Below are 26,172 nucleotides of genomic sequence, written 5' to 3'. Positions count from 1 at the left end.
AGAAAATGGAGAGAGCTGTGAAGAAATTAAGACAGGAATAATCAGGCAACTCAATTATCGCAGCCTTCAAAATATGACTTCACACATCTCCCACCACTATGGAATAATAAAAAATCTCTCATCCATCCATCCATCCATCCATCCATCCATCCATCCATCCATCCATCCATCCATCCATCCATCCATCCATCCATCCATCCATTCATCCATCCATCCAACCATCCATCTATCTTTTCTAACTCATTAATTAGTGTAACGAAACAATCTGATCATAAATCATTGTGATGTAGCCACCTGTTCTGATCCCAGCCCTCAGGTCAGTTGAAGGTTACTCAGGGTGTGTGTGTGTGAATGCATGTGTAAACACTCATCATGTCTTTATCCCACTGCAGCTCTGTTAATGCCTCTGAGGGGGAAAATAGGCTGAATTCTTTTCTCTCCCTCCCTCCTGCTCGACCCACTGGAGGCCCTGGAACCATTTTGTTTTCTGAAATTCCACCAGGCCGCGTGTCGTTTGCGTGCTCCAGATTCAATTTCCTGTTTGGCTGCCGCGGTGACGCCCGCTGTCAAGTCTCGAGGAACGTTCCTCGTGTCTCTAGCTCAAAGAGGCCGCCGGCCTGTTACACTTTGATGTGATGACTGATTGGCTGTGGCCAGACTCTGAGACAATTAGACATGGATCGCCATGACCACTGGGGTCTAAAGCGGTGCAGTCTATTTGCATGTAACATTTTCAAAATGCCACTCTTCATTCAGGCTGTAAACAGTGCGCTTGTTTTAGCCACTACCCAGGCATGAGTTTATCGCCAAAGAATGGCTGCTTTGCTTCAATCCAGATGGAAAATTCCCTCTTCGGATTCATTTCCGCCACATGACGTCATGAAGCGCATACATGTGTATTTTAAAATAATCCGCCAGGCCTCACAGTTATAGAATATCATCAAAATTTCCCTTTCACACTGGTGGTCAAGGGGGCAAAGCAATGCTATAAGACATCTGTTGAGTTCAACTTTTCTGTCAAACCATTTTTTTCAAGTAAATGATATATTTATGGAATTTTACATGGCAAGTAATCAAACAGAATACACAAGCCAGAGCACAACCCCAAAAAAAAAAAAAACAGAACATTACACAGCATAACTTAAAAGTGAAGTAACTCCTTTCTGCTACCGATGTCAAGAAGCATCAGGAAGAACAGAGGGCTGTGAGTTTTAGGTACTTCTGCAGGGCACGGATGCAACGAGGGTAGACGAAACTAGATGGTGTTTTTTGTGGTCTATAAAAAACCTGCCAAATATTCACTAATTCTTTTCTTAAATCCCAAACAAAAGGGAATCCTTTATGTAAAACATGGAAAGTTTTTTGCTAATGCACCAGAATGAGACGATTTTGGCAGAGGAGTGTAAGACGAAATTATTCCAACTTTTCTGTCAAAATGTAACCCCATATCACTGACACCACATTGCCTGCAGCGATCACCACACATTATATAACAGTAGCTACAAGCTGACTAAGCATTAAAGTACTGAGTACACCAAACTCCGAATGCAACAGACTAGCAGAGCTGATCCTGGATCAGCGCTCCTTTATCCTTATGAATATATACTCAATTTGATAGACAAACTCTAATGCAAATCAGTCCTACAGTCTTACTTTTACTCTGAGAGCTTTGATACATGCATCTCCTGATCGATAAAGCATTAAAGTTTGAGAGCTTTGTGTAAGAGTGCACTCTGGTAGGACATTCAGGCCTTTCCTTTACTGATGGATGAGAACTCCATTTGGGTGAAAGCAGGTAGGCAGGCAGGCAAGCAGACAGACAGGCTCGCTGATGAGAAAGCTACTGGTTTTGGGCCAGGCATTCACAGCCTGGCACTGTCAATCACTCTACTGTAGTGGCTGACTATGTTTGTGTGTGAGATGCATCATTACACACATCTTTCATGCTCTCTTGACCTGCTAACGCTACTTGTTTTCAGTGCTGGGTGCCAAACTGACTTGTTAAGTGGAACCTCCAATTAATTGCAATCCGTTCGATGCCAACACTGGTTTGTTGCATTAAGCAGAGGCAGGAGATGTAAAGAGGAGTAAAAGTCACTGCTGCCGTTTTCTTTAGGCTTCTCTTTTTTTGCTGCGGAGGAGGACAGACGGCTAGCAGAGGCAGTAATGCAATTTAGTGAAACACAAAAGCTTCAACACCGCTCGGTTTATTGCACACTCAGACAAACTCTCATTTACAAGTTTGTCTGAGCGTGCAATAAACTGAACCTGATTTGTGGCATAAACAGGAAATAAGGAAGAGAACTGCTTCTGCTCTCTACCGATCACTGATGCTTTGCTTTTCAGCAACTTAGTCAATTTTTGTTAAGCCGTTTTGTTGGGCAAAGAAAAACAGAACTGTAAACAAAGCCTTGGAACAAATGGTTATTATGGTGTTTTGTAGACAAGCAATACTGATTTTTGTCTGCAATTACTGCCTTTTGGAGGAAAAAAGGCGTCAAGGGAACCGTAGATGGAATTTGGACCCATTTCCCTCTGGCATTTATGGTGTCCATACTGCATACTGCCAAGAGCTTCCTGCAAGATTAGTGAGCCAGGACCACACCCGGACTTAAATCTCAATGCTGCGGTAAACTGATCTGGACACAACACTACAGAGGAATGGCAGAAGCATTAGGGCTTCAGCTGGTGCCTGGATTCTCCCTTTGGGAGGGCCACGCGTGTGAAGATTGGTGAGGTCATCTGATACATAGATCCACTGGCTACCAGAGCTGTGGACTGCTGCTAGAGCTAAATGAGCACAGGTCGGAAGTGCTGATGGGAAACCCTGGCCAGAGCTCCATTACAAGCAATGATTGAGAGCCAGAGTGTCTCTCATTCCAGTAGAGGACTTGGCCTTTGTGACCCTGGCCTTGATAGTATGATATGGGCAACAGAAGCAGGCACGCCAGAGGAGATGGCCTTAATGCGGTTACTGGAGCAGAGACAACTCACTCAGTGCACCTGATCACATTACTGCAGCGAGAAAGAGAGAGAAATGAATATAGAGAGCGAAATAGTGAGCAAAAAAAGTGTGTGGGGGAGGGTGTGGGGATTCAGAAAATGGTCGCAGGTGTAAAAAGAGGGAATGGTAGACAAAAAAATAACGGAGCGGTAAAGAAAAGAGAGAAGGAATCTGAGTGAATGAGAACATGAAAGTGAGACTCAAATGATGGACATGGTGTAAGATTGATCACTAGAAGGATATTGATAGCAAAGAAAAGAGACAGACAGACAGACAAAGAGAGAGAGAGAGAGAAAGTGTGTGGGGGAAGGGAAAGAGGGGAGGAGAAAGAAGCTCTACACTCTCTGCATCACTTATACAGGAGACGAGATGATAGAACAGCCTCCACGGTGTAGGTGAAGAGTCCTAGACATCTGGAGAGAGACCACTTCCTCTCTGAGCTACATGAGAAGAAAAGACTCTGGGGTGTGTAGTAGTGGGCTAAAAATACCCAAACATACCCTATTTAAATATGTGTGCAGTAGGGACTGGATCATAGTGACATGTTTTTTTTTTCAGAAGCTAGAAATTCTGATAAAAGATAATAATACCAGTGGATTATACTGTACCACTCATTGGTCACTTTATTAGGAACACTATACTAATAGTGGATAGGATCCCCCTGTGGTCTCAGAACAACTCTTTATTGTATGGATTCCAGCAGATATCGAAAACATTTCTTTGAGACTCCGGTCCATGTTGACACGATTGCATCACACAACTGCACCATTGCAGATTCGTCAGCTGCAAATTCACACTGGAAATCTTCTGTTCTATAAAAGATCCTCTACTGGATTCCGGATCTGGTGACCGGAGAAGACTGAACTCATTATCATCATGGCAACGTGTGTTTTCTGACAAGGCACATTATCATGCAATTATATGATTAACAAATTCAAATTCATAAGATAATAGGCATTCAACAGAAGGTTGGTTAGCATAAAGTCCAATGTCTTTATACTATCACACCACCATCACCACCAGCCTGAACACATGCCTGTAGCACATCTGCCTCATGCTTTGTTCAAGTCTGCATTTTTTGAGGTTTTTAAAACAACTCAAACCATTTCAAGACCAAACGCGATGCCACAGTCAGAGTCACTGAGATTTTCTTTCCGGATCTTCCTTTAGTCTGACATTTGACATGAACACCAACCGAATCTCTTTCCTACATCTACATGACTTTTACACATTGCGTTTCTGCTGCTCGATCGGCTGAGCGGATGATGATTAAAAGTGCATGCGTTAATGTTCCTAATAAGGTGGTGAGTGAATGTAATTTTATTTTATGGTCATGAATAAAATGCCAGAAGAACTAAGTAAATAAGTCTGCAAGAGTACAGGATAATGAAGTGTGCTCAGTGATGCATAATATAGGATATTTAGTCAAGGTGTACAGGACAAATTTTATTTTCAAAAATGTTTTGCTTTGCAGACGAGCGGGGAGGTGGCACTGGACTTGTACGGAGGGAGAACAGTGCATTAAAGGTCATCATTAAATAAAAAGTTTGACGGCTTCTCTCATGATTAATTCATAAAGTTCAATATGTTTCTCACTTGTTCAGCTGACAGCCTTATCTAGGGCACGTCACTGTGCTTGTGTTTAATGCCCTGTGCCTGTCTGCACTGGGACAGTTCACATGACCAAGAGCTCTAACACTGTTACTGGAAAACCCGGCGAGCTGGTGATTCTCTATAATCTGTTAAGATCTGGATTCATACACAGCTCGAAGATTTGTCATATACTGTGTTATATATTTCAGGTTAGGTGTCTAGACATAATATCGCAATGTATAATTTAAGTCTAATAAAAGGACTAAAAAAGAAACCAGCCAGTGGTGAATTCAATTACATTCCAGAGCTAAAGGTTCTCTGTTACCTCCAAAAAGGGTTAAGTTACATTCAGCTCAGGCACAGGAAATCAATTAAGAGACTTTTATTGTGAACACCCAATCGGTGACTCACAGAGCCAAACATGATCAATCTTAATATAAAGCTTAGGTTATCATCATCCCAGTCCAGTCCAGAGGGATTTCAGAAATCAGAATTTCATTTTTTTTCTTTTTAGATATAATAATAAAAAAAAAATTCTGAAGTTGCAATAAATGAGTCTTTTGATGCAAAATATCGACAAATGAAACATAGAATAACAAAAAAAAATCTAAAACTAAAAATTGGTAAAATATATAAAGGATTAAACAACAGAATAAAATAATTATTTTATGTTTTTGCTCAGTAAATATACTTACAATACTTTTGTACAGAGATGATCATCTTTATGTGGTCTATTTTATTTCATTTTAATAAACTGGTTATATTGGTGCTGTACAAAAGGGTTAACATTACTATTGCCACCAGTATAACTCAGTATACTTTATATACTGTATACACTATATTATGTATTCTTTATATACCATGAATCATCTGAAATTTATCTATGGCACAAGCCTGTTTTGAAGACCGGATCAGTTCAAATCAAATCAAACCAAACAGTGTCAGAAAGCAAACAGCACATTTTTGCCTGGAAAAACATTAAGAATGTACACGGATGCTATATAAATACATGACATAGCAGAAACATGATTAGTATTATGTTATATTTGTCCTTTTGTTCTGTGCTGTTTCTCAGTTACTCAGCGCAGCTCGTGTAGGTTACAGAACGTGACAATAAATAATGTTGCACCTGTCGACATAATACATTCAGTGTTAGCCAATGGAGAACTAGCTTTACAAGAGCCTGCAGGATAGATATGGGTTGACCTTTTCAGCAGACACAGTAAACTACATGTGGAAAAGAACATAGTTTGGGGTTTTACACTGGAAAATAAAGGGATAAAAAGGCATTATAAACCCGGCTTACAGACATTTATACTAATTTCCAGCTTTACATCTATTGTTAAATTCCAGTAAAGATAAAGCTCTTCTTCTTTGTCCAGAAATAGGTTTAGTAATCTTATATTTGGTCTCTATTTGGTAATCTTATAATAGTAAATTGTAGATAAATCTGAATATATGAACAATATTTACATGGTATAATTATCTGCAGTGTATTCTCTACATGCAAGGACTTATTGACCCTAACAACACCACAGAAAACGTTAACCAAGCTTTAGCTAACCTTATTAATATCATAGCAGATTTGGATCGTGACTAAAATATAAATAATTGTACAGCAAGGACACGCAACATACAGCTTTGAATAATAGTGCCGGAGCAGGATTATGTTCTCTCCTTTTATGATCCAATAAATACATTTAGACAGACACACACTCGTTCAGTATTAAGCCTGGATGATCCAGTGACTGTGCGGCATCTCTAATACTATCTAATCTGATGCTTACTACATCTACATTTAATCACTGAGTGCTTTTTCAGATTTTGAGAATCAGAGCACTTCAGTTTAGCCTTCACTTCTCATGCCACGTTGTTATCTCTGTCCTGCTCCCTCACTGCACACAGTAGTGTTTTCCCTGATCGAATACAACACCAATTCAACTCATGAGCTAATTACCAAATGCTGTGCCGCTGAGTGTCACGGAAAGGAAGAGATTAAATGATGTGTGTTGGTGTTCTGGGACAAGGAGAATAACAGGAAGCCCAGGAACAGGGTGAAAGGGCATTTGTCCAAAGTGCTCCACTCATATGCTCTTAAATGCTTTCTGCTCTGTTGGATTCTGACAATAGCAGCAGTGACGCTTCTGGCTTCTCTCACTCCCACCTTAGCAGTGCAGATTGCAGTGCACAAAGAGAAGATTGGGACTCTAAATGCCCTCCCATTACACAGATATACACAACAGTAAGCCTGGAGTGTGCCAGCCCACAAAGCTGAGACACACTCACTAACCTGCAGGCTTCAGAAATAATCAAATTTTCCAGACCTGCCGGGGACGTCAATAGAGTTTCAGCGACTATAATTCCTGCATTGCGGTACATTTTGTGCATGGGAATAAAAAAAAAATCTAACAAAAACCAACATTGTGAACAATTCTACGAAGTTAAACTGTAATGATGTGTAATTGTGGTCAGCTTTAAAAGCTCTCAGATGTTGTCAGTTTCAGGAGAAATGGCCATGTATCAAGATTTAAAACACGATACGGTGATTTTAATCCTGAAATTAAATAAATGCTGAAGTTAATTCCGTGAAATGTCCTAAACCTAGGAATACTTTAAACGGTGAGGAAACCCAAGTCGTTCTTTTGGTCATATCAGAAAGATTGACAAGTATGTGCCTAAAATATGATCTTAGCCAGCACATGCCAGACAGGAATCACAGCAACTGCCAGGTCATTTTAGGACACACTAACAACAATAGATACACTTCAAATTGGTCTGAGAGAATAAGTGCTGTTGTGATCTTTTGTGTTTGGGGCTTTGTATACAGATACAGTCTGTTAAGTAGAATGAGAAAGATTAAAATTGAATATCACATCATATTACTGTGCAAATAAGATGGGTGTGTACATACGAATGCCTGTTGCAGCTGAGTTGATGTGTATATGTGAACACACAACGGCTGAAACACAACTGCTGCTGTCAGTAGAATAGCACTAGGATCATTCCTGATCTTTTCTACATGCTGAAGTTTAAATAATGAAGCAGGTTCATAACCATTCCTGTATAAAAATTCTTTTTCATTTATAAATGGAAATAAATTTAAAATGTAATGGTCAGAATCTTAAATATTCCGTATTCAAGGCGTACGATTTGTTGGTCAGATTCAAACACATATTGTAATTGTAAGATTTGTGTGTAAATACAACAAAAGTCTAAGAATCATCTACAGACCTTGTAGTGATGATAGCAGGATGTTTGCAGGATATTTCTTTTCTACAAATGGCTTTTTTGTGCCTTCTCGTTCACTTACCCGAGCAGCCTACAGTATAACTGTGTCTAATCATAAAATTGTAGTGAGGCTTCTTTTGATGCACTCTCCCAAGCTGCATCCCATCCAAGATATTTAGCTGCAAAAAAATGGCCAGAGAAAGTATACAAAAAGTTTTGCCTTCGTTATAAAGTAAACTGCCTAGGAGTCTGCATAGGAGTCTGCACAGGAGATGTATAATGGATGTGACGGTGGAAAGAAATGTAAAATAATGGTATCGTGTTGCTTTGTGCTTCAGTGTGGATGAATGAACACATCTGCTCAATAACATGGTTTTTAAAATGGTGACCTAATTTTTCTCTGTGAATGCTGTATGTCTACACGATCTGAATAATCTATGGTATATTTGCCTATAACATCTGATTATAAATTTACGTTTAAATTGCTTTCGCTTTTGCTTTTACTTTTGAAAACCGAACCTAATCTGAATTGAGAAATGTTTCTTAAATGTTTAATAAATCGAGAAACTTTATTAATGATTGCTGACTTAATCAGAATCGAGTCAGAAAAAAGGTCAAACTATCTAATTAGGCACTTTAGGCACACCACATATTTATTATTCTTTCCCAGTTAGTACTAGCAGTGATGAAAGTCTTTTATCTGTTGGTGTAATGGTTTTACTCTTCAAGTGCGCCTGCCTCATTTAGAGTCCCATGAGGATCTAGAGCAACCAGTTAATAAGTTCAACAAAGATTTCCATCTCCCTACTTAACTGTTCTGTTGTATCATTTTGTTGTTTGCATTGATAAATTGAAACCATGCTCCCTTATATTTGTTGCATGAGCATACAGCATGCCTACGTGTAAACGTATTGTATTTAAGGCATGACATGATGTGCTATTACTGGAAAATAAACCACCCTGGACGGTGTGATACAGCCTGTGGCAAAGCAGAGAACTCTGAAATGCATCACATACAAGGATCATGATTTAAAAATAATACGCAATGGCAAGTAATGGCTTTTATCATGCATTTTACAATTTATCTTTCATTTCTTAAACTTTATTATATTAACCAAGCGTCACATTGTTTAATCATATCGAGTTAAATGTAACGTTGTGGAACGTCCATGAAAATTCCTGTCATCACATTCATTCTCTCAGCAGCATCATTTTTTTCCCTTTCACTTGAAATTAATAGGACAGAAAAAAAGCTTGTCATGTTACCAAGAAACTGAGAATGTGCTGAAATCTGAAACTTGTCCAATGAATGTAAAATAAAATGTCATATCAACCATCATACATTTTTGTCCCCCGTCCCCCCCCCCCAAAAAAATATCTGTTTATATTTAGCTTAAGATTATGTGGCACATCCACCACAGACAAGCTGTTCTATAAGCTCTTATTAACGTATTATATAATGAGGACATTTGTTTAAATCTAACATTAGTGTTACAGCTGGAACTATTGTCAGAGCTACTGTCATAGAAAACGAAAGCACATTTTCTGATTCAACAGTTCGGCATCGCTCTAGTATAACTTTATAATCATTTATATTTATCTGTCTAAACTATAATCAAAACAAAATTCCTAAAACTGCAAGAACCTCGGATACATATATTATGTAACATATTAAAAGCAGCAGAATTATGAATACTGTAAACTATATTATATATCAGATTTTAATTTACATTATAAACACAGCTCATCAATAATGGTCACTGTATGTCTTGGTTATACACACACTGCCTGTTTATTCATTCATTTATTTATTTATTTTTATTAAAGCAGTGCAGCTCCACGTGTTTTATATACGGCTGCAATTTTAGTGAAAGTAATGTAATCGTCTTTGAAAAAGTGATGCTGTAAGCAGACTGTGAATCATCCGTAAATGTACTGAACCATTTTCCTACAAGAAAGCTTCAGTAGATGCTTTAATGGGACGTTATTTTATTAAATTATAAGGTGATGTTTTATTAGGACGTAATGATTTTGAATAGAATTCTCCAGATCCGTATTAAAGGGTCCGAATATTCCTGCAATCTGTGGCATTTATTATTATCTAACATTAGCTTTATTTGCAGGATGATCACGGTCGTCTAGTTAAAACCATTATATCCAGCATAAACCAGTATAAACCGGCTCTGTTCTTCCTTTTCATGCATTTTGTTTCCTGATATAACAGACTGCCCAGTAATCCAGATCATTAACCTAGTAGATAAAATATTTCATTAGAAAAAGCAGATTAAAAAGTCATCAAAACAAGCAAATTATTTACAGTTATTTTTAAAAAAATAAATGCCATTAAATTGCTCTGGGAAAAACTTCTAACTAATTGGCTAAAATGGGCTAAAAACACTATGAAGATCTCAGTAATAATAATAATAATAATAATAATAATAATAATAATAATAATAATAATAATACAATTAAATAAACAAACAAACAAATAAATAAAATGTGTGTGTGTGTAAATGAAGGGTCCTATTGGATATACTTCACAAATTCCTTGATAATCACATTATCGTGTAATAAACCATATACAAAGAGGAGGGATAATAAAAATCTAAGTAGCTTAAAAAAATATTTTGGGGAGCCTTAAATTGAAGCATGCATTTTATTATTAGACTGATATTCTCTTAGTTTGAATTTGACCCACGTAAGCCATGCTCTCTCTAGGGGCACAAATTCACACCCTCCTAATTACAGCTGGGTGTAACTTTTTTTTTTTTGAATGCCTCTCTCTCTCTCTCCCTCTCTCTCTCTCTCTCTCTCCAATTTTATCCAATATCCTTATCCAATTTACTCCATATAATATACAAATGCAACTTTCAATGCATTTCTCTCTGTATATTTTTTTTTAACAATGAAAAGCATTATACATCTGTTCATTAGTTTTTTCTACTGTTGTGTTTTATTTGGATGGTAGACTATAAAACATCGGTATAATGCTTTTATTAGTCTCTTTTTGTCTGGTGCTATTTTACGTTCTGGAATAATGACCTGTAAGGAAATCTACCACATGGTGATAGCTGTCATAGGGACTATACTGTATAAGGCATCCCAAAAAGTAGACAACGGTTTGATCATTGCTTGTTCTGCTTTAACTGTGTGCTTGATCGCAGACATTGCACACTGGAGCTTCTGCACAATATCTTGAATAACAGTTCAGACTTCTGGGAAAACACTGCATGTGTGATAGTGTGAGTGTGTCCCAGAAATGTCCCCCAACCGCTCGTCCTATTTTTTCCCCCCAAACTCGCTCTCTCACATTCTTCCTCATTTGCATTCTCAGTACAATGCAGGTTTTTCTTTCCTTAAAAAAAGAATCAAGCGAAGTAGGCCATTAGGTTGTGATAAGCCTCTGCCGGCTCGTACACCCCCCTTCTCTCTCTGTCTCTCTGCCTCTCTCTCTGCTTCTTTCCTTCTTCGTGAATGGTCCGAGGTGATATCAGGTTAATCTGTAGCAGTGGCAGATGCTGGTCATCATTAACCTGCAAGTACCTTCTAAGAACGCTTCTTGTGCCAATTCTCTATCCCCCATCAATCGAGAACACCCGAAAGAGAGACAGAGAACAGGAGAAGGAAACAGATGAGTTAATAGACCTTATTTCATGCAGTGCTGATCTTCACAGTTTTTGTTTTTTGTTTCTATGATTCCTCTCCTTCAGACGCCACGGATACACTTCTCCCTGCCTGCTGAGGGTGAACACAAAATGAAATTCTTTTCCCTGCCTAGAGCTCATCAGCTTACAGTATGTCTCCACTCTCATTACTGTAAGAAAAAAAATACAGAAACGGTCCTCGGTCCATGGACCACCAAGCTACACTTTACCTTTTTCTAGCTGGTGTGGTTATAAGACCCCTTCCCTTTCTGTGAGAGAGTGAGAGAGACCCTAAGACCTCGTCGTGTGGAATAAATGAACTCATTCATTCACTCTGTGCTGTGGAAATGTGTCCACACCACAAACCCAAAGCAAACAGTAATGGGGCACTGCACGGTGATGGAACCATTAAGACGCTACGCTTTGCCACACGTTCTCACAAAACTCACATAAGCAGTATTAGAAACAAAATAACAGGTTGGCTCTTCCTCTAATTATACATAATTAACTTCATATTTAACTATAACCCTAACAATTATTAACTGTTTGTTATAAATAAATAACAATTATACTTACATTAATAGTTATTTAATAATAATAATAATAATAATAATAATAATAATAATAATAATAATAAGTCAATGAGCTACTGTATAATATTACAAGCCTTCAGAGCAGTTTAAATCTGACTTGCCCTAGATTCTCTACAAATCTCTGAAAGTGTAGTGAAGTTTAAACATAACTATTCCAAAAAATATTCCCTCTGTTGGTGTTTTGATGATGGTGGAGATTGCTATCTAACACATCGCTCTTAAATCTCTCATGGCTGTTCAACAGAGTGCTGCAGGGATGATGTAGTTTTGTAGAATATCCAGAAGTAAGCATCACTCTAGTTCCCTTGACAAAAATACAATAGGATTTTTTTTTTCCCACTGGCTTTTGGATTATTGCAGAAAATCAGCTCTGTGACCAACAAAAGCTTGATTTGTTTCATTCATCAAGATCATATCGCCAATAAACACAACATAAGAATTCCTGATGTCTAAAATCACCAGAAGGAAATAGCTAAAGTTAGGCTACATACAATACAAACTACACCACAGTCACCAGTCACCAAGCTTTCAATCCATGTTCTTTAATAAGGATCCACTGTACTCTGTTTGTGGAAGAATCTGAATAAATGAAAAGTCTGACCAGAATTAGCTTTTAAAACCATGTTATTTGTACATATCAAGGCTGTCGTAGATGAGTTTACTGTTCAGAGTGATGACGTTTAATGTTTAAGTCCCCGACAACCTCTGTAGTGTAGTTCCATTTAGTTAGGTGTTAACAGCCACCCTTTTCAAGACGTGAAAGCTTTAAAAAATCACAAGAAGGGTATTTCTGATGTGTTTTTTTGTCGTAGAATGAAACAGGAAAATATCTTGAGCTAGTTTTAATCAAACACAGACCTTATTTCAGGCATTTAACCAAAAATCCATTAAAAAAAAAACCCCATTGACTTTGGAACGATGGAACCCGAAGTGTCAAAATGCTGACTGGTTTCCGAGTGTTAGGATTTGTTCCTGCAGCACTCTACTGGGTTGAGATTTGGTGAGGCCAAAGCATGTGTTTTACAACAGCGGTGTCCTGTTTTATGTACAAAGGACGGGTGTGTTTGTGAGTATGTGTGTGTGTTTGTGGTTTTGTTTCCAATCAAGCAGAAGCCACATCTGATTCCACCAGTTTAATTGCTTGATCTTGCATTTTACAACTTTCTTTAGGTGTGGCTTCTGCTTGGTTGGAATAAAAACCAACCCAAACACCATCTCCTTCTGTTTTACAATATTTGCATAATTATCAAGTCGTTCAGTGAGACCTTGTGCCCTGTGTATAGAGGCATTGTCATTGTTAGTGTCATGGGATGAGCTTAAAACCCAGCAGGATAGAAATACTGCGTCATCGTACAAAGGTGAGAAGTCAGAATAACTGTATTGGTTTGCATTGACCCTTAAAGGGGACAAGTAGAACCAAAGTATGTGAGCAAGATCTTTTTCATAGCATAACAGATCCAGCACATCCCCTCTCCACAGGACTCAAGCTTTCAGACCATTCTCCTTATTGTGTTTGCCACATATTATTGTGTATGCCTTAACTTCTTGAGAAAATAGTGAAGAATGACTCATCTGACCATATCACGTCTCTCTTGGGCAGTGCCTATAATTTTTGTAGCACTGAGCATATCTCAAACACCCTTTATCATTCAGAGGTTTCTGGACTGCAACCCTGTTATAATATCCCTGTCTGTGTAGTTGTGGATGGATTGTTCATGCTGGCAATCCAATCACATCCTACATTCATAGTCACCTAAAGAACAGTTGCTGTTCATTTCCCTTAATATCAAACGAATACATAAGCATTACAGTCATCACAGGGGGGAACATTTGTCCACAATATCCAGCACTATTTATTGTTTTTTTACATAAATCTAAATGTCACTGTTCCTGCTGACACATGAGTCAGTTAAGCTCCTGCCGTCCATATCGCCGAAACATACGTCTGGCTGGAAATCTATATATCTTTTCTTTTCCTTTTGTTTTTTGTTTCAACCTGGCTGGATATGTACATTCTGTTATTGTTTTTTTTCCAATTTGTAATCAAAAGCAAGTTTCATTTCTATATTTATATATCTATAAATTATATCTATAAATTATATAAATTATCTATATATCTATAAATTATATATATTAATTTCTACGGCACAGATACTCGAAGTATTTTTGAGTCTAAAATGTACATCCATTCATTAACATTAGCCGTACACATGAACGTTAATATTAGTATGAGATGTGATCATTTTACTCTGATGCCAGATATAGTAAATGTTTTGTATTACATCTACTGAGAAGAGAGATCTATTTCTTTTTCTGAGAGTTACCGTGGGCCTGCAGCTTGTAAATGACACAGAGTTTATGCTAACAATTGATTTGCGTTTTGTTGCAGTGCTTGCTAATTGTTTTCGTAGGAACAAATGGCAGGACCGTTTGGATGTCAAGACTAAAAAGCTCTTGATTTGAAGGCAGCGTCCTGTATGGCTGCATTTGTTTACACATTAACGCTGTACAATTTACACACCATACATGTATTTTCACCTGTTCTTCATAGAGTGTTCAGTTTCAAGCACTTCCTACACACCCACAACACATGTCTTACACAAGTAAACTACCCTCTTAAACAGTAAGTGATAGTATGCTTGTCACTTTATACTCAGCAGGCAGTAGCTCAGGTTCATAGCCAGAAGCATCACTGACACATTCTATGCTCAGCTGCTGTTTGGCTCACTAACTTGACTTACCTCTCGTATTCCTGGTTGTCATGGTCACAGCGAGCATCCTTGTGCTTTTCCCAGTCTTTGCCATGACGGCAAGTCGTTAAGGATATGATGTCTTTGCCGTTATGGATATGATGCAGTGCGTTCCTTGTGTCAGAGCCAATACCCGTTAGGTAGCGTTTCCCTTTAAACATGAGTAAATATTTCCGCTTTGGCGGCACAGTGTTCCGCAGTAACCACCCGCGCTCGCCGCCCTTCTGTGGATGCTCTTTCGAGAATAAAGGAATGGAAACGTCAAAGCCAGCCCGGAAGTGCTCTGTGTTCAGGCTAGCCTTAGCCAAGATGGCCTGGCCTATGTTAAAACCCAGGTCCTCCGTGTAGTTCGGCCATGTGCCTGAGTACAGATTGAAGACCACGTGGTTGCGTCCGTCATTCCAGAGAGGGTAGCCACGGATTCGCTCGTCGACGTTGGGGACAAACTGTGTCGATAGCTGGTCACGGTCCAGTGTGTCAATGCCCAGTACAAACAGGCAGGCCTCACGTGGGTCTGATGTGTAGTACCGGGACTCGGCCACCGAGGCCAGGATTTTGCGGTAGCTCTCTGACACATGATCGCCCTTCTCAGGTGGATATACATACACGCGAAAACCATCGTGTCCACGGCAGCGACTGAAGTCAAAGCATGTCTCCATTCGACACCGGCTGTCCTTATAGATGCCGTTCCATGCCTGGCGTCGCAGCGTGGGGGATTCACCAGGTCCTGCTCCATTCTGCAGCTCTGCATGGCTGGCGTACGCTGGTAAAAGGACACGGTCCAGCCAGTCAGGCCATGGGCGCAGCACTTCGACCCTCCGGTGTGTCACCAGTCCTAGGAACCTTTCATGTAGGCCACCCCAGTAGAAGAGCAGCAGCCAGCAGCATGTACACAGACCCAGAAGCACATACTTCTTTCGTGCCTGCATGGGGCTTCCTCACTCTCCTTCAGCTCTCCAGGACTCAGCTGGGAGCTTCAGCATGGAGCAGACGTGGTGGGGGGAAAAGGCCTGAGCTCTGGCATAGCTCCCCCTGCCACTGGTCCATTAGAAGAAGTAGAAGCTACAGCACTCACTGGGCTCCTCTATGGCTTTTACACTCCTGTTCTTTTTCTCACAGCTGAGCTGGAACCCACCGCAAAAACAGTGTGTGGTCCTCGTCTTGCCGTCCAATGAAAGCGATGAGGGGCAAGTTCTCCTCACTCTCCAGTTTCCTCATGTCTCACTGCGCCCTTCTGCACTATCCTAGCAGAGAAATCACAGCAAACAGCATACATCACTCAATATCCTTCTGGTCATTTAATCTAGCAGTGGCATTTATACAAGCTGTCTCTAATCAAATGCTTCATATAAACAGATATTTTATTTACTTTCTGTAATAGTGCAGCTATTAGGAATCTATTATATTAAATAACACTAAATATGCTGGGAATTGTGGATGTAATTAAAAGAAAAGAAATTTTAATTAAAAATATCAGACACAACAAAACGCTCCTGTACAACACAAGGAGAACACAACAAGATATATAAAAATAAAGGGTACAGTATGTACAGCACACGGTTCCATTAAAAAAAACTTGGAAATTATTATCTTTCTTTTGATATTCTTTACTATAACATCAACATGTACATCTAGCATACACTCTGTGAAGCATCACCAGTGAGGACAAAAGAGCGTGTGTGTGTGTGTGTGTGTGTGTGTGTGTGTGTGTGTGTATGTGAGCCAGCATACAGCCATGTTTGATTTGAAATGGGTGCGTTTACACTGGTGGTCTGAGACCGTTCTGCTGTTGACACACACACTGGCCTAGTGTTTGGCCTGAGCATGCTAAACATGAGCTGCACACAGATAGCATCAAGCTCTCTCCAAGCTTCAGTGAAACAGAGTCCAGTACAGCCAACACACGAGTGAGGGAGTGGGGGGAATAACGAAACTTTTAAGAAGTACAATCAAGACTGTGCTAGCAAGGAAAATAAATCGTCTTTATGAGTGCGGTGTCCGTTACTCTTGGGAAAGACTGGACTTTGTGTTTGGTATGAAAACATGCTGCAGTTTTGAGGTTACGTTGTTTGCCAAGTAACCCTCTCCCCTCATCTTCATAACCCCCTTCGAGTGTATATGTATTTGCGGGTGTGAATAGGTCAGTGTTTCTCCTCCCAGGCTATGCACAAAGACAGCTTTCAGGTCTCACCTGGGTTCCTTCAGTTTTGCTTTTTACCCTTCTTTCGCTCCCTTGCTTATACCTTATCCGCCACAAATGCTTCTGTTCTCTCCTATCGGCGTTACACCATGGGCCATCATCCCTACTGCTCCGCTCAGATTATTGCGCCGTGTGAGATTACAAGATAATGCACCAGTAAATAAAAACTGTAAAATGTCTGATTAATTGGATTGTTCAGAATTTCTTTCTAAACCTGAAATAGTATAATACACTTATTTATATATGCTTATATTTCTATTTGGCCCAGATTTCTTCACCACCGCTTGTGTTTACTTTTCAGTACAACATGCTGCCACATTCAGATATTAGACCTGCTTTTGTGAAATCCAATGGCAAGATCCTCTAATTACAAATAATCACATGTCAGTTGGAAACCTATCCCACAGTCCTGTCCTCTGTAATACTGAATAGGCAATAATTCCATCTTCACATTTTGTTTTTCTCGCTCAGCTCCCAAACCATATCTGCTTGAATAGCAAGCTCTAGGACAAATTTAAGAATTCCCAGAGAGCAACAAATTACTCCATTTCGGTTAGTGTTGGAGTCTAACTGTGTAGTACAATATGCCATAAAAATTCTATTTAACTTTCACTTGATTCCGGATTTTTCTTTTCTTTGAAAGAAAAACCCAGCTTGTGTGTTTCTCTGCTTTATTATCAACCTTCATCTGCAGCAACAATCTATGATTTTATTGCTGAATGCATATAGTAGATTAGATTTCAACCGAAATACTTAATCCGAATGAAATAAATCAGCAGCAGCTCATGATCACTGATTTTGTTTGGGAAGGACGACATAATTAATGACAGCCTTAAGCTAAAATTAAGCCCTGAGGTTGTCCCAATATGATATTTTCTGAATTTTTGAGTAAGTGTACGTTTCAAACATACCTTTGAAACAGTACGTTACACAGAAGAGCTAATAATATTAACCAGGGTTGCCAAGTTTTGCCACCTCCAGAAACTACCCCTAAGCTTCAGGCATTGTAAAAAGTGAAATACATTTTTTATTCTTTTCCTCCGCCTTTGTATATGAGAAGCATTTCTGTTATATGGACATTATCCACTATCTAAGTCCTCATTTTCCCTCCTCCGGTTGCTGCAATATCCTGTGGCTGCAATATACCATAGCAATCTGACAACATAAAAGGTTCTGTACATCACAGACACATGATACTTACACTTTACCTTTGTTTGTGGAAATATTATTATTCTATTTTTTTTTGGGAAGTCTATTTATTACAAACAAACCAAGTCAAATAACAATACAGAATCCCATTTTGTTTTTACACGAAAAAGGAGTAAAGTAAAAGGATTACAACAATAACAATAATAACAATAATGGAAAGGAAGTAAAAAGAAAAAGAAGAAAACAACCCCCCCCCCCCACCCATCCACCCCTGATCCTGGCCCTTTTTAATCGAATACAAGTCATTTTAAATTTAAAAAAGAAAAGAAAACCTAATCCGGCAAAACCTGAAGGCCTATGAAATATGAATATGAAAATTTAATTTTCTCTAGCTTAATAAAAAACGCTGTATTTTTTGGCCATTGGACAGTCTCAAATCAGACGTCTTACTCCATTGGCGGCTCAACAGTGCCCCTGAAATGTTATTATTCTAATTCCTTTTATTCTTGTTATTTGACCAAACCCAATTTAATGTATAAAACATTAAAACCCTGGCAAACTTGTCATTAACTGTTTTCTCGTCTGTTCTCCTCCACTACAATATGTTTACAGAATGAGAAATGGGGCAGCATGAGTCCTGCCCCAGTCTCCATCGTTAATGCTAGTCACAATTCCTATTTGTTCCTCATAATAACTTCTAAAAAGGTGAGCAAATCAGTGAAACATAGGCTTATGTGTGCAGCTGAATGAGGACTGTATGAAGATTAATATTTATCGAATGGCTGATATTTTATGGTGGTGTTCTGACTCACATGTCCTTATGGACAACCCACCATCTGTAATAATAAAATATACGCACAACACCAGACACAAAACTGTATTTGTACAGAAACTGACAGTATGTAGTTGGTAGTATTGTAAAAATACTATTATGCTACATGCTTTATGTTTAAATGCTAAGCATTCATTCGAAAGAATTCTTGGTAGACTCACAACTCACACATCATAACGGTGATGTCACTGATGTTACGTCCTCTGATGTTATTATATATAGATATTATATATAGATATTATATATATCCTTTTAAGGTGATCAGCATTACGATTATCCAGCGGTTCTCCAATCGAGAGTGCGTCACTTTTTGTTTTCAAATTTGCATTTAGATTAGAATGCCCGCGGATCGCAATCACGGCTTATATTTTATGTCTGTAACAATGGACGTTAATGGAGGTTTCTTAAACAAAGAACAAGTTGAACTAAAATCACTGCTTTTTCTGCCTGATTCCTGAAGGAATTCTCTCTAAACAGTTGTTTACAAATTGCCAGTATGTGCAATATATATATGACTATGAAATTTTAAGGAAATCCATAGCCATAAAAATAATCACATATCTAATTGCTTTTCCGGAGGTCATCATTTTCAGGCATGGGTTTCAGTCTTGGCAGCTGTGAATAAGAAATGACCCACAGCTGGCTAGGAAACAGCAACCAACTGTTCAGCAGTCCTTTAGTTTTGTGAGGTCTACATGTATGATGGACACAAATGTCTTTCTTCTCATGAATACGTCACTATTCAAATCAGGGCATCAGTTTACATGCTGGCTTTTATTTTATGTTCTAAACGTAAAATGATTATCTGTGATCCCATTTTTTAGAAAACAAAATGTCAGATGTTCGTGCCCTGCTCAAAAAGGAGGTAAAATATATATATATATTTTTTATTGTTATTGTTGTGGATTAAGAATCTTCTCATAAATTGGTTTCTCTCCAAGCTCTCTGTAGATTTTTTCTAATGAATGTTAAACCTGGGATGTTTTTCTTAGTCCAAACAAAGCTGATGGAAACACTCTCGAATTTGCATAATGCTTTTGTGATGCCAATTTATGATTTAATTCAATATTTAGATAGAAACAAGGCTCCTGTTTCATTTCACATCTAATGAGCTGCAGCACATTATCTAAAACATCAAATATTCTGTTGCTCTGTAATTTAAACTTTAATTCAAATGATATGCCATATGTCACGTATACTGTATATGAAACTATGGGCATGCTTAAGTGCTCTGTCTGCATGGATACGTGAGCATAAAATCGATAAGACACTGCTTACTCGGTGACGCTCCTCTCACCGTGCGCTATGTGCCGAGTGCTGATATTAGTCAGAAAACAGATGCCTGAGATTACGTTACGTGCTGCTCATCAATAATTCATACTTTCCTTTAGTTAAGACATTGATTTCCCTTCTTTTATTTCATTCGCCTTTTTCTTACCTCGCAGGTGAAGTTAATCTCAATTTTCTCTGTGAATCGATTGCCGTTAATACAGGTGTCCCAATAGCAGGAAAGCCACTGCAATCCCTTGCAATAGATGATAGGAGCAGGAGGAGGAGAGAGATAGCCCAGCTAATAAATATAGGGCGATGCAAATCGAGGACATGTGTGGGCTTGGGGAACTCAGCACTGGGCCACAGGAGTGAGTCTAGAGCTGACAGGGAAAGACTGGTGGAAGTGACTCTCTGACACCCGCTCAGCCTTCATCACAGCCTGTCACCCATGCTGTCTCTTTTCAGTCTCTGTTGCTCTATTCCTTATCTCTTCCTTCAGTGTGTTCAGAATGTGTTTGAGCTTCTCGGGTAAACCGTGGGTTTAGACACTGACTCCAGAATCAAGGTTGGTCAGGAATGAGTTTGCGATGTATTCATAACAGCTAATGAGAGCGTTCCATCATCCTAATCGCCCTGTCCAATCAATTCCATAATGCATTCATGCGACATCAGTTAACTTCTATGCATATTTTCCATTTTCCTTAGACTAATATGCCTCTCGGTTTGATGGGCGCAAAAGAAAATGATTTATGGTGAAATCGTAGGGTTAGAAGAAGCAGGTGCAGCCGTTGTTAGCGGTGCCATACTGGCCAGCTCAGACGGCGGCAGCTTGGTTTGTTTTCTCACATGGAGGAGCTTGTGACAGCTGGACTCACAGCTCATCCCTTCTCCTTCTCCTTCTCCTTCTCATCTAATTCCTCAACCTACGATTGTGTCTTTTGTCAAATCAATGTGTCCATACTCTATTATTGCGAGTGATACAACTGCTATTATTTTTTCCAAGGTCAATTTTTTTTTTATCAGCCGCAACTATTATTCTTACAGAGTAGCTCCAGGTGGTTTGCGATGGGGTTCGAAGAGCCTGGCATCTGGCAGGGTGCAGTTACAGGAAAGAATGCACCTTCATGTCAACAAGAATCAATTTTAATGAATACGGCATGCCTAGTTTGACATCCATCTTGACATTCTTTCTTGGTTCATGACCCACAATGGCACGAGGAACAGACTATATGCTGTAGAAGTACTGCTCCTGTTTTAATGACCTACAACCGCATCTAACTGTCAGGGTATCATCGTGACAGTGGCTAGATCTCTCTCAGCCTGGAGACACTGATTCTGATTCTGACTTTATCATTGTGTTCACACAAAACACACGTTTTTACAATCTGTGTATTCCAACCTGTAATTTTGCATTGGAAAAATGTGTTTACATTACTAAAAGTTTGCTAAACAGCTTATAAAAAAAAAAAGACGAAATCTCATTTCGGTGATCTATTGAGCCGAATTAACTCCCACTCACTGTAATGTAACACACTTCATTATGATGCATAAGAGGAGTTTTTAATATTTAGTGAATACAGACACAGTCTGACGCACAGTCTGTACACACAGTAGCTCTTTTAGCTCGTCTTGTTGGCCTTTCACAGCTATAATTGCAAAATAACCACATTGTCTACACACAGAACGTCTGTTGTTGCTGGCCATGCGTTTTGGGTTGATCTGTGATTTTGGCCCCTGTTTAACTGCAGCTGGATTCAGACAGAACATGTAGGTTGTGTACACGGTAGCTGTTTTTGGAGAGAAACAAATGGGATGGTGAGGTGAGCAAGGCAAGATTTAGCTAAAATTAAATGTGGAGCTCTATCATTATGGGCTAGAGGGAAAGCAATGGCAGGGCAGCCATGGCTGTGCTACATGTTTGTGGCAATGAGACTGACCGGGCCTGAGGCTGTGGTTCGGTAAGCTGCTGCATCATCTGGCCTCACCTCAAAATGCGCTTTTGAAAATACACAGACTCCAAATAGCTCAGTTTGTGAAGGATATATAAATCTACCGTATGCTCTTCTAAGACTTTAGGTTGTTTTAAGCAAAACTGCACTTATTTTCCAAGTAATTTCACAGACATGCAAGATGAAACGGTAGCGAATAAAACAAAACTGTTGCCTCAGAGGGTTCGAAAGGGTGTGCCTGAGTTACTGTAATAAGATGTTTACCTTTTACTGAAAGCCCCCTGCTACTCCTCACATTTTAATTTCCAGTCCACAATAATTACGACTGGGCTTGATTAATTATGTCTCAACAATATGCTTTTCGTGCACATGCCTCGAGGGCTAATTAACGAACAGGATGAGCGAGGACAATTACAGCTTTTCTCTTCTGTTCTAGCATTAGCAGTCTTGGCTGTGAGAATACTTCAAGCCCATATTTTGGCTGTACACTCCACACTTTAAGATGCTGTGAATGCACAGAACCTCCTCTGTGCCATAATGCAGAGCTATTCATGCCTACTGCCCCTCCTCCTTTTAACCTTCCCCTGGCCCATATGAAGTCATATACGTTTGCTTGCATGACGGCGGGGGAATGAGTTATTAGACGCTGTCAAAAGGGTGCTGAGATTCCAACCATTTTCCACCTTCAGTCCCTTGCCCTCATTAAACTCTGGACAGCGTATTGTAAAACTGAACGGCTATAAAACTAGTCCAATATATTAAAAAAAGCCATGACAGATCATACATAATACCTGATAGCGTGATTGAGTCATGACCACAGTTTAGTAATGTCTCCTCTTCTGATCTCATTAATTTAAACGTCCCTGAGCTGCAAAATCAGCACAAGCATGGACACCAAGTGGGTAAAGTGTCTCATATAGAGGCATCTCGAGAAGAAATACGCTATCAAGCCACTCATCTGACTTCTAACTCAGACACCCACATCAATAAGCCACTTGAAGCATGATTCCTTTAGATAATCACGGTTTAGTGTGAAAGGACACTCATCACTGCCGTTTCTCAGCTGATTAGCTCTCTGCACCTTCTCGTGTGAGTAGCACATCAGTGAAGAGTGTGGTACCTGCTCTGGAAGCGTTGTTCCTCTTCCTTCCTATGAACTGGCTGCAGGAATCTGGCTTCCCGACGTGCTTTATGTAACGGATCCTTCCTTGCGCTCTCTTCCTGGAGACTTCCTTCAGTTTGGGATGTGATGAAGTGACATCTCATAAATGCCTAAAGAGCTAAGAACTAAGCTTCCTGAACCCACCATTTCTTAGAAGCTGTTAGACACAGGTTTAAACCTGTGGACACTTTTATTGCCAGCTCGGAGGCGTGTAAACTGCTCGTTACCAGCGGTTCAACAGGATTGAGTTACGAGAGCGTTAAGGCGCAGATATGCGCTCCCTCCTCCCTGCACCTTCCCTCCCTCCACCTCTATCCTAACAGTATGTTAGTCGGATACAGCGACAGATCAGACATGAATGCTGCCCGCTATACACAGGTACAGGTACAGGTACAGGTGGGCTTCGAGGATGCGTTCGGCAAGCGCGCACGCATTACGCGTCTCCTGCGCGGAGAGAAAGCAGCGTGCACACTGGATCCTTTACAGTTTTATAGCACATCCACTGTCAAGGGGAGGAAAAAAATGGTTGCTATGCCCTGTGTGCAAAAAAGCTTGCTTACGGCATTAAGGCTGATCGTCACGACGACGCGTCTGTGATCTAAAAGCTGTGATGGCGCCGTTCAGCACAACCCTATTTACACAAACACAAGGTATGCGCTACCTCACCCTGTGCTCCATCACTGACCAATGATCCCCAGCCTGAAACGCGTCCAGTCCCACCAGCACTTACACCGCACGTTTTCAGTTGGACCCTCCATTCAGAAATAAGAAGAATAATGCGCTCTGCTCTCTGGGGCTGTCACAGCACATGGGGTTATTATTGTCCATTTCCATTATCCGCGCAACATTCTTCAAGCCCCGCCCACGGCGTTTCTGATTGGTCCTCGACCATAGAGGCGTCTTGGCGACACTCACTCACACACACACACACACACACACACACACACACACACACACACACACACACACACACACACACACACACAAACACATCTGGCACGCGCTCTCGGGGCAAATGAACCTCAATCGACCTTGGCCACTAAACTGACAACAAAAATACCTGCTTACTGAAACTAGATAAAATCAAAGTTAAACAATTTTGACCACTTGGAGCAAATTGGGTGATTAAATACCCAGAATATCACACCAAGAAATCTGGAATATTATACCTGGTTTAACACGTGGCACTGAATCTGGGAAATCACAGAATTATGCTTCCTGGACACATAGGACTGGAACACAGAACCCCTGCCGTAGACCATTCCATTCTGTCATAATGAATCCAATTGTGGCATCATATTTGTAAAAATGACACACAAATCCAGATGTGAGAATATAAACAAAATAGAAGACATAAAGAAAGAAACAAACTGAATTTATTTGCAGCTTCCACTAATTATTTTCCTGCTCTTGTAAAAGATGTGAGGATTTTAGAAAAAGTGCTGCCATCTTGTGTTCAAGTACAGAACTACACTACGTACGGATTCTAGACCCTTTCAGCCCTTTGCCCCAAAGTCGGAAGCAGGCAGTTGTCTACAATGTCGTTTTGTTTCGAATATATAAGATTTCCTACTCAATTCTATTTAATTTAATTCAAATGTATTTATTTGAGTTATTTTAACAATGTACATTGTCTTAAAGCAGTTTTATATGAAATATTATCAAAAGTAAAAAAACATTATACAAAAATTAATATTATACAAAGATTCCAGATTAATATAGTGTTAATAATTAATTCATATTAATTTTTTATATTATTTTTATATTATATTATTTATATTAATATTTAATTATAATTAATAAGGTGTTGGATTACTTACTGGAAGGTCATGAGTTCGAATCCCAGGTCCACCAAGCTGCCACTGCTGGGCCCCTGAACAAAGCCCTTAACCCTCAATTGCTCAGTTGTATAAATTGTAATTCACTCTGGATATGTGTGTCTGCTAAACGCCGTAAATGTAAATGTGTGACTGTGGTGAGGAAAAACTCCCTTAGATGGAAGAGGAAGAAACCTTGAGAGGAACCTGACTCAAAGGGGAACCGCATCCTCATTTGGGTGACACTGGAGGATGTGATCATAACCTGTTATAAAAAGCAAAGAGTGTTATTATGATTCATAATAGAAAGATAATTTATGAATAATGTTCCTTCTACAGTCATTATACAGTCTGATAGGTGTGTATGGATTAGGAGATTGTTGACCTCAAAGAGTTAAAGAGATATGTCTTTAATCTACATTTAATCTGGGAGCGTGTGCCTGAGACCTGAACACTGTCAGGAACACTATTCCAAAGTTAAATATGAAAACAACCTTTAGTTGACTTTGATATTTTGGGAACTATCAGAAGTCCAGAGTTTTGTGATCTCTGTGAGCTCCATGAAGACACGGTTTGAGAAGGTTTCAAGTGGAAGATCTCAAGTGTCCTGCACCGAGCCCTGACTCTGACTCGACCCCACTGAACACAGACTGAACCCCAGACCTCCTCACTCTTACACCATCAGTGTCTGATCTCACTAATGCTCTTGTAGCTGAATGAACACAAATTCAAACAGACTCGCTACAACATCTAGTGGAAAGACGTCACAGAAGAGGAACTCTGGAACATTTTCTGAAACAAAAATATGCTGTATATATATATATATATCCTGTGTCTATCTTGAGAACACTGTGTGAGATGCAGGAATATACTACGGAGGATACACCAACTGATTGCAGGGCACCATCCACACACAGTCACTCATAAAACTTATAAGATTAGATACTTTATTGATCCCACAGTGGAGAAATTCACTTAT

The 26,172-nt window shown here is 39.5% G+C and overlaps 1 protein-coding gene across 3 annotated transcripts in view; it reads right to left on the bottom strand.

Annotated features, from left to right (window-relative positions):
* Window positions 1-24,229, bottom strand: part of ext1c (exostoses (multiple) 1c) — a 47,741-nt gene extending 23,512 nt beyond the window's left edge. The window contains exons 1-2 of one of the 3 annotated variants that reach the window (XM_027148410.2): window positions 23,335-24,229; window positions 14,804-16,056 (exon numbers count right to left, since the gene is read on the bottom strand). In XM_027148410.2, coding sequence (XP_027004211.1) covers window positions 14,804-15,741 — 938 coding nt within the window. In that variant the 5' untranslated portion in view covers window positions 15,742-16,056; window positions 23,335-24,229. Of the gene's footprint in view, window positions 1-14,803; window positions 16,057-20,431; window positions 21,233-23,334 lie in introns of those variants that run through there. The other 2 variants (XM_047807762.1, XM_027148411.2) reach the window with 2 other exon arrangements.
* Window positions 24,230-26,172: the final 1,943 nt, after the last annotated feature.

This window comes from Tachysurus fulvidraco, chromosome 24, assembly GCF_022655615.1.
Source record: "Tachysurus fulvidraco isolate hzauxx_2018 chromosome 24, HZAU_PFXX_2.0, whole genome shotgun sequence".
Classification (NCBI taxonomy): domain Eukaryota; kingdom Metazoa; phylum Chordata; class Actinopteri; order Siluriformes; family Bagridae; genus Tachysurus; species Tachysurus fulvidraco.
This window is presented reverse-complemented; position numbering and strand designations above follow the sequence as displayed.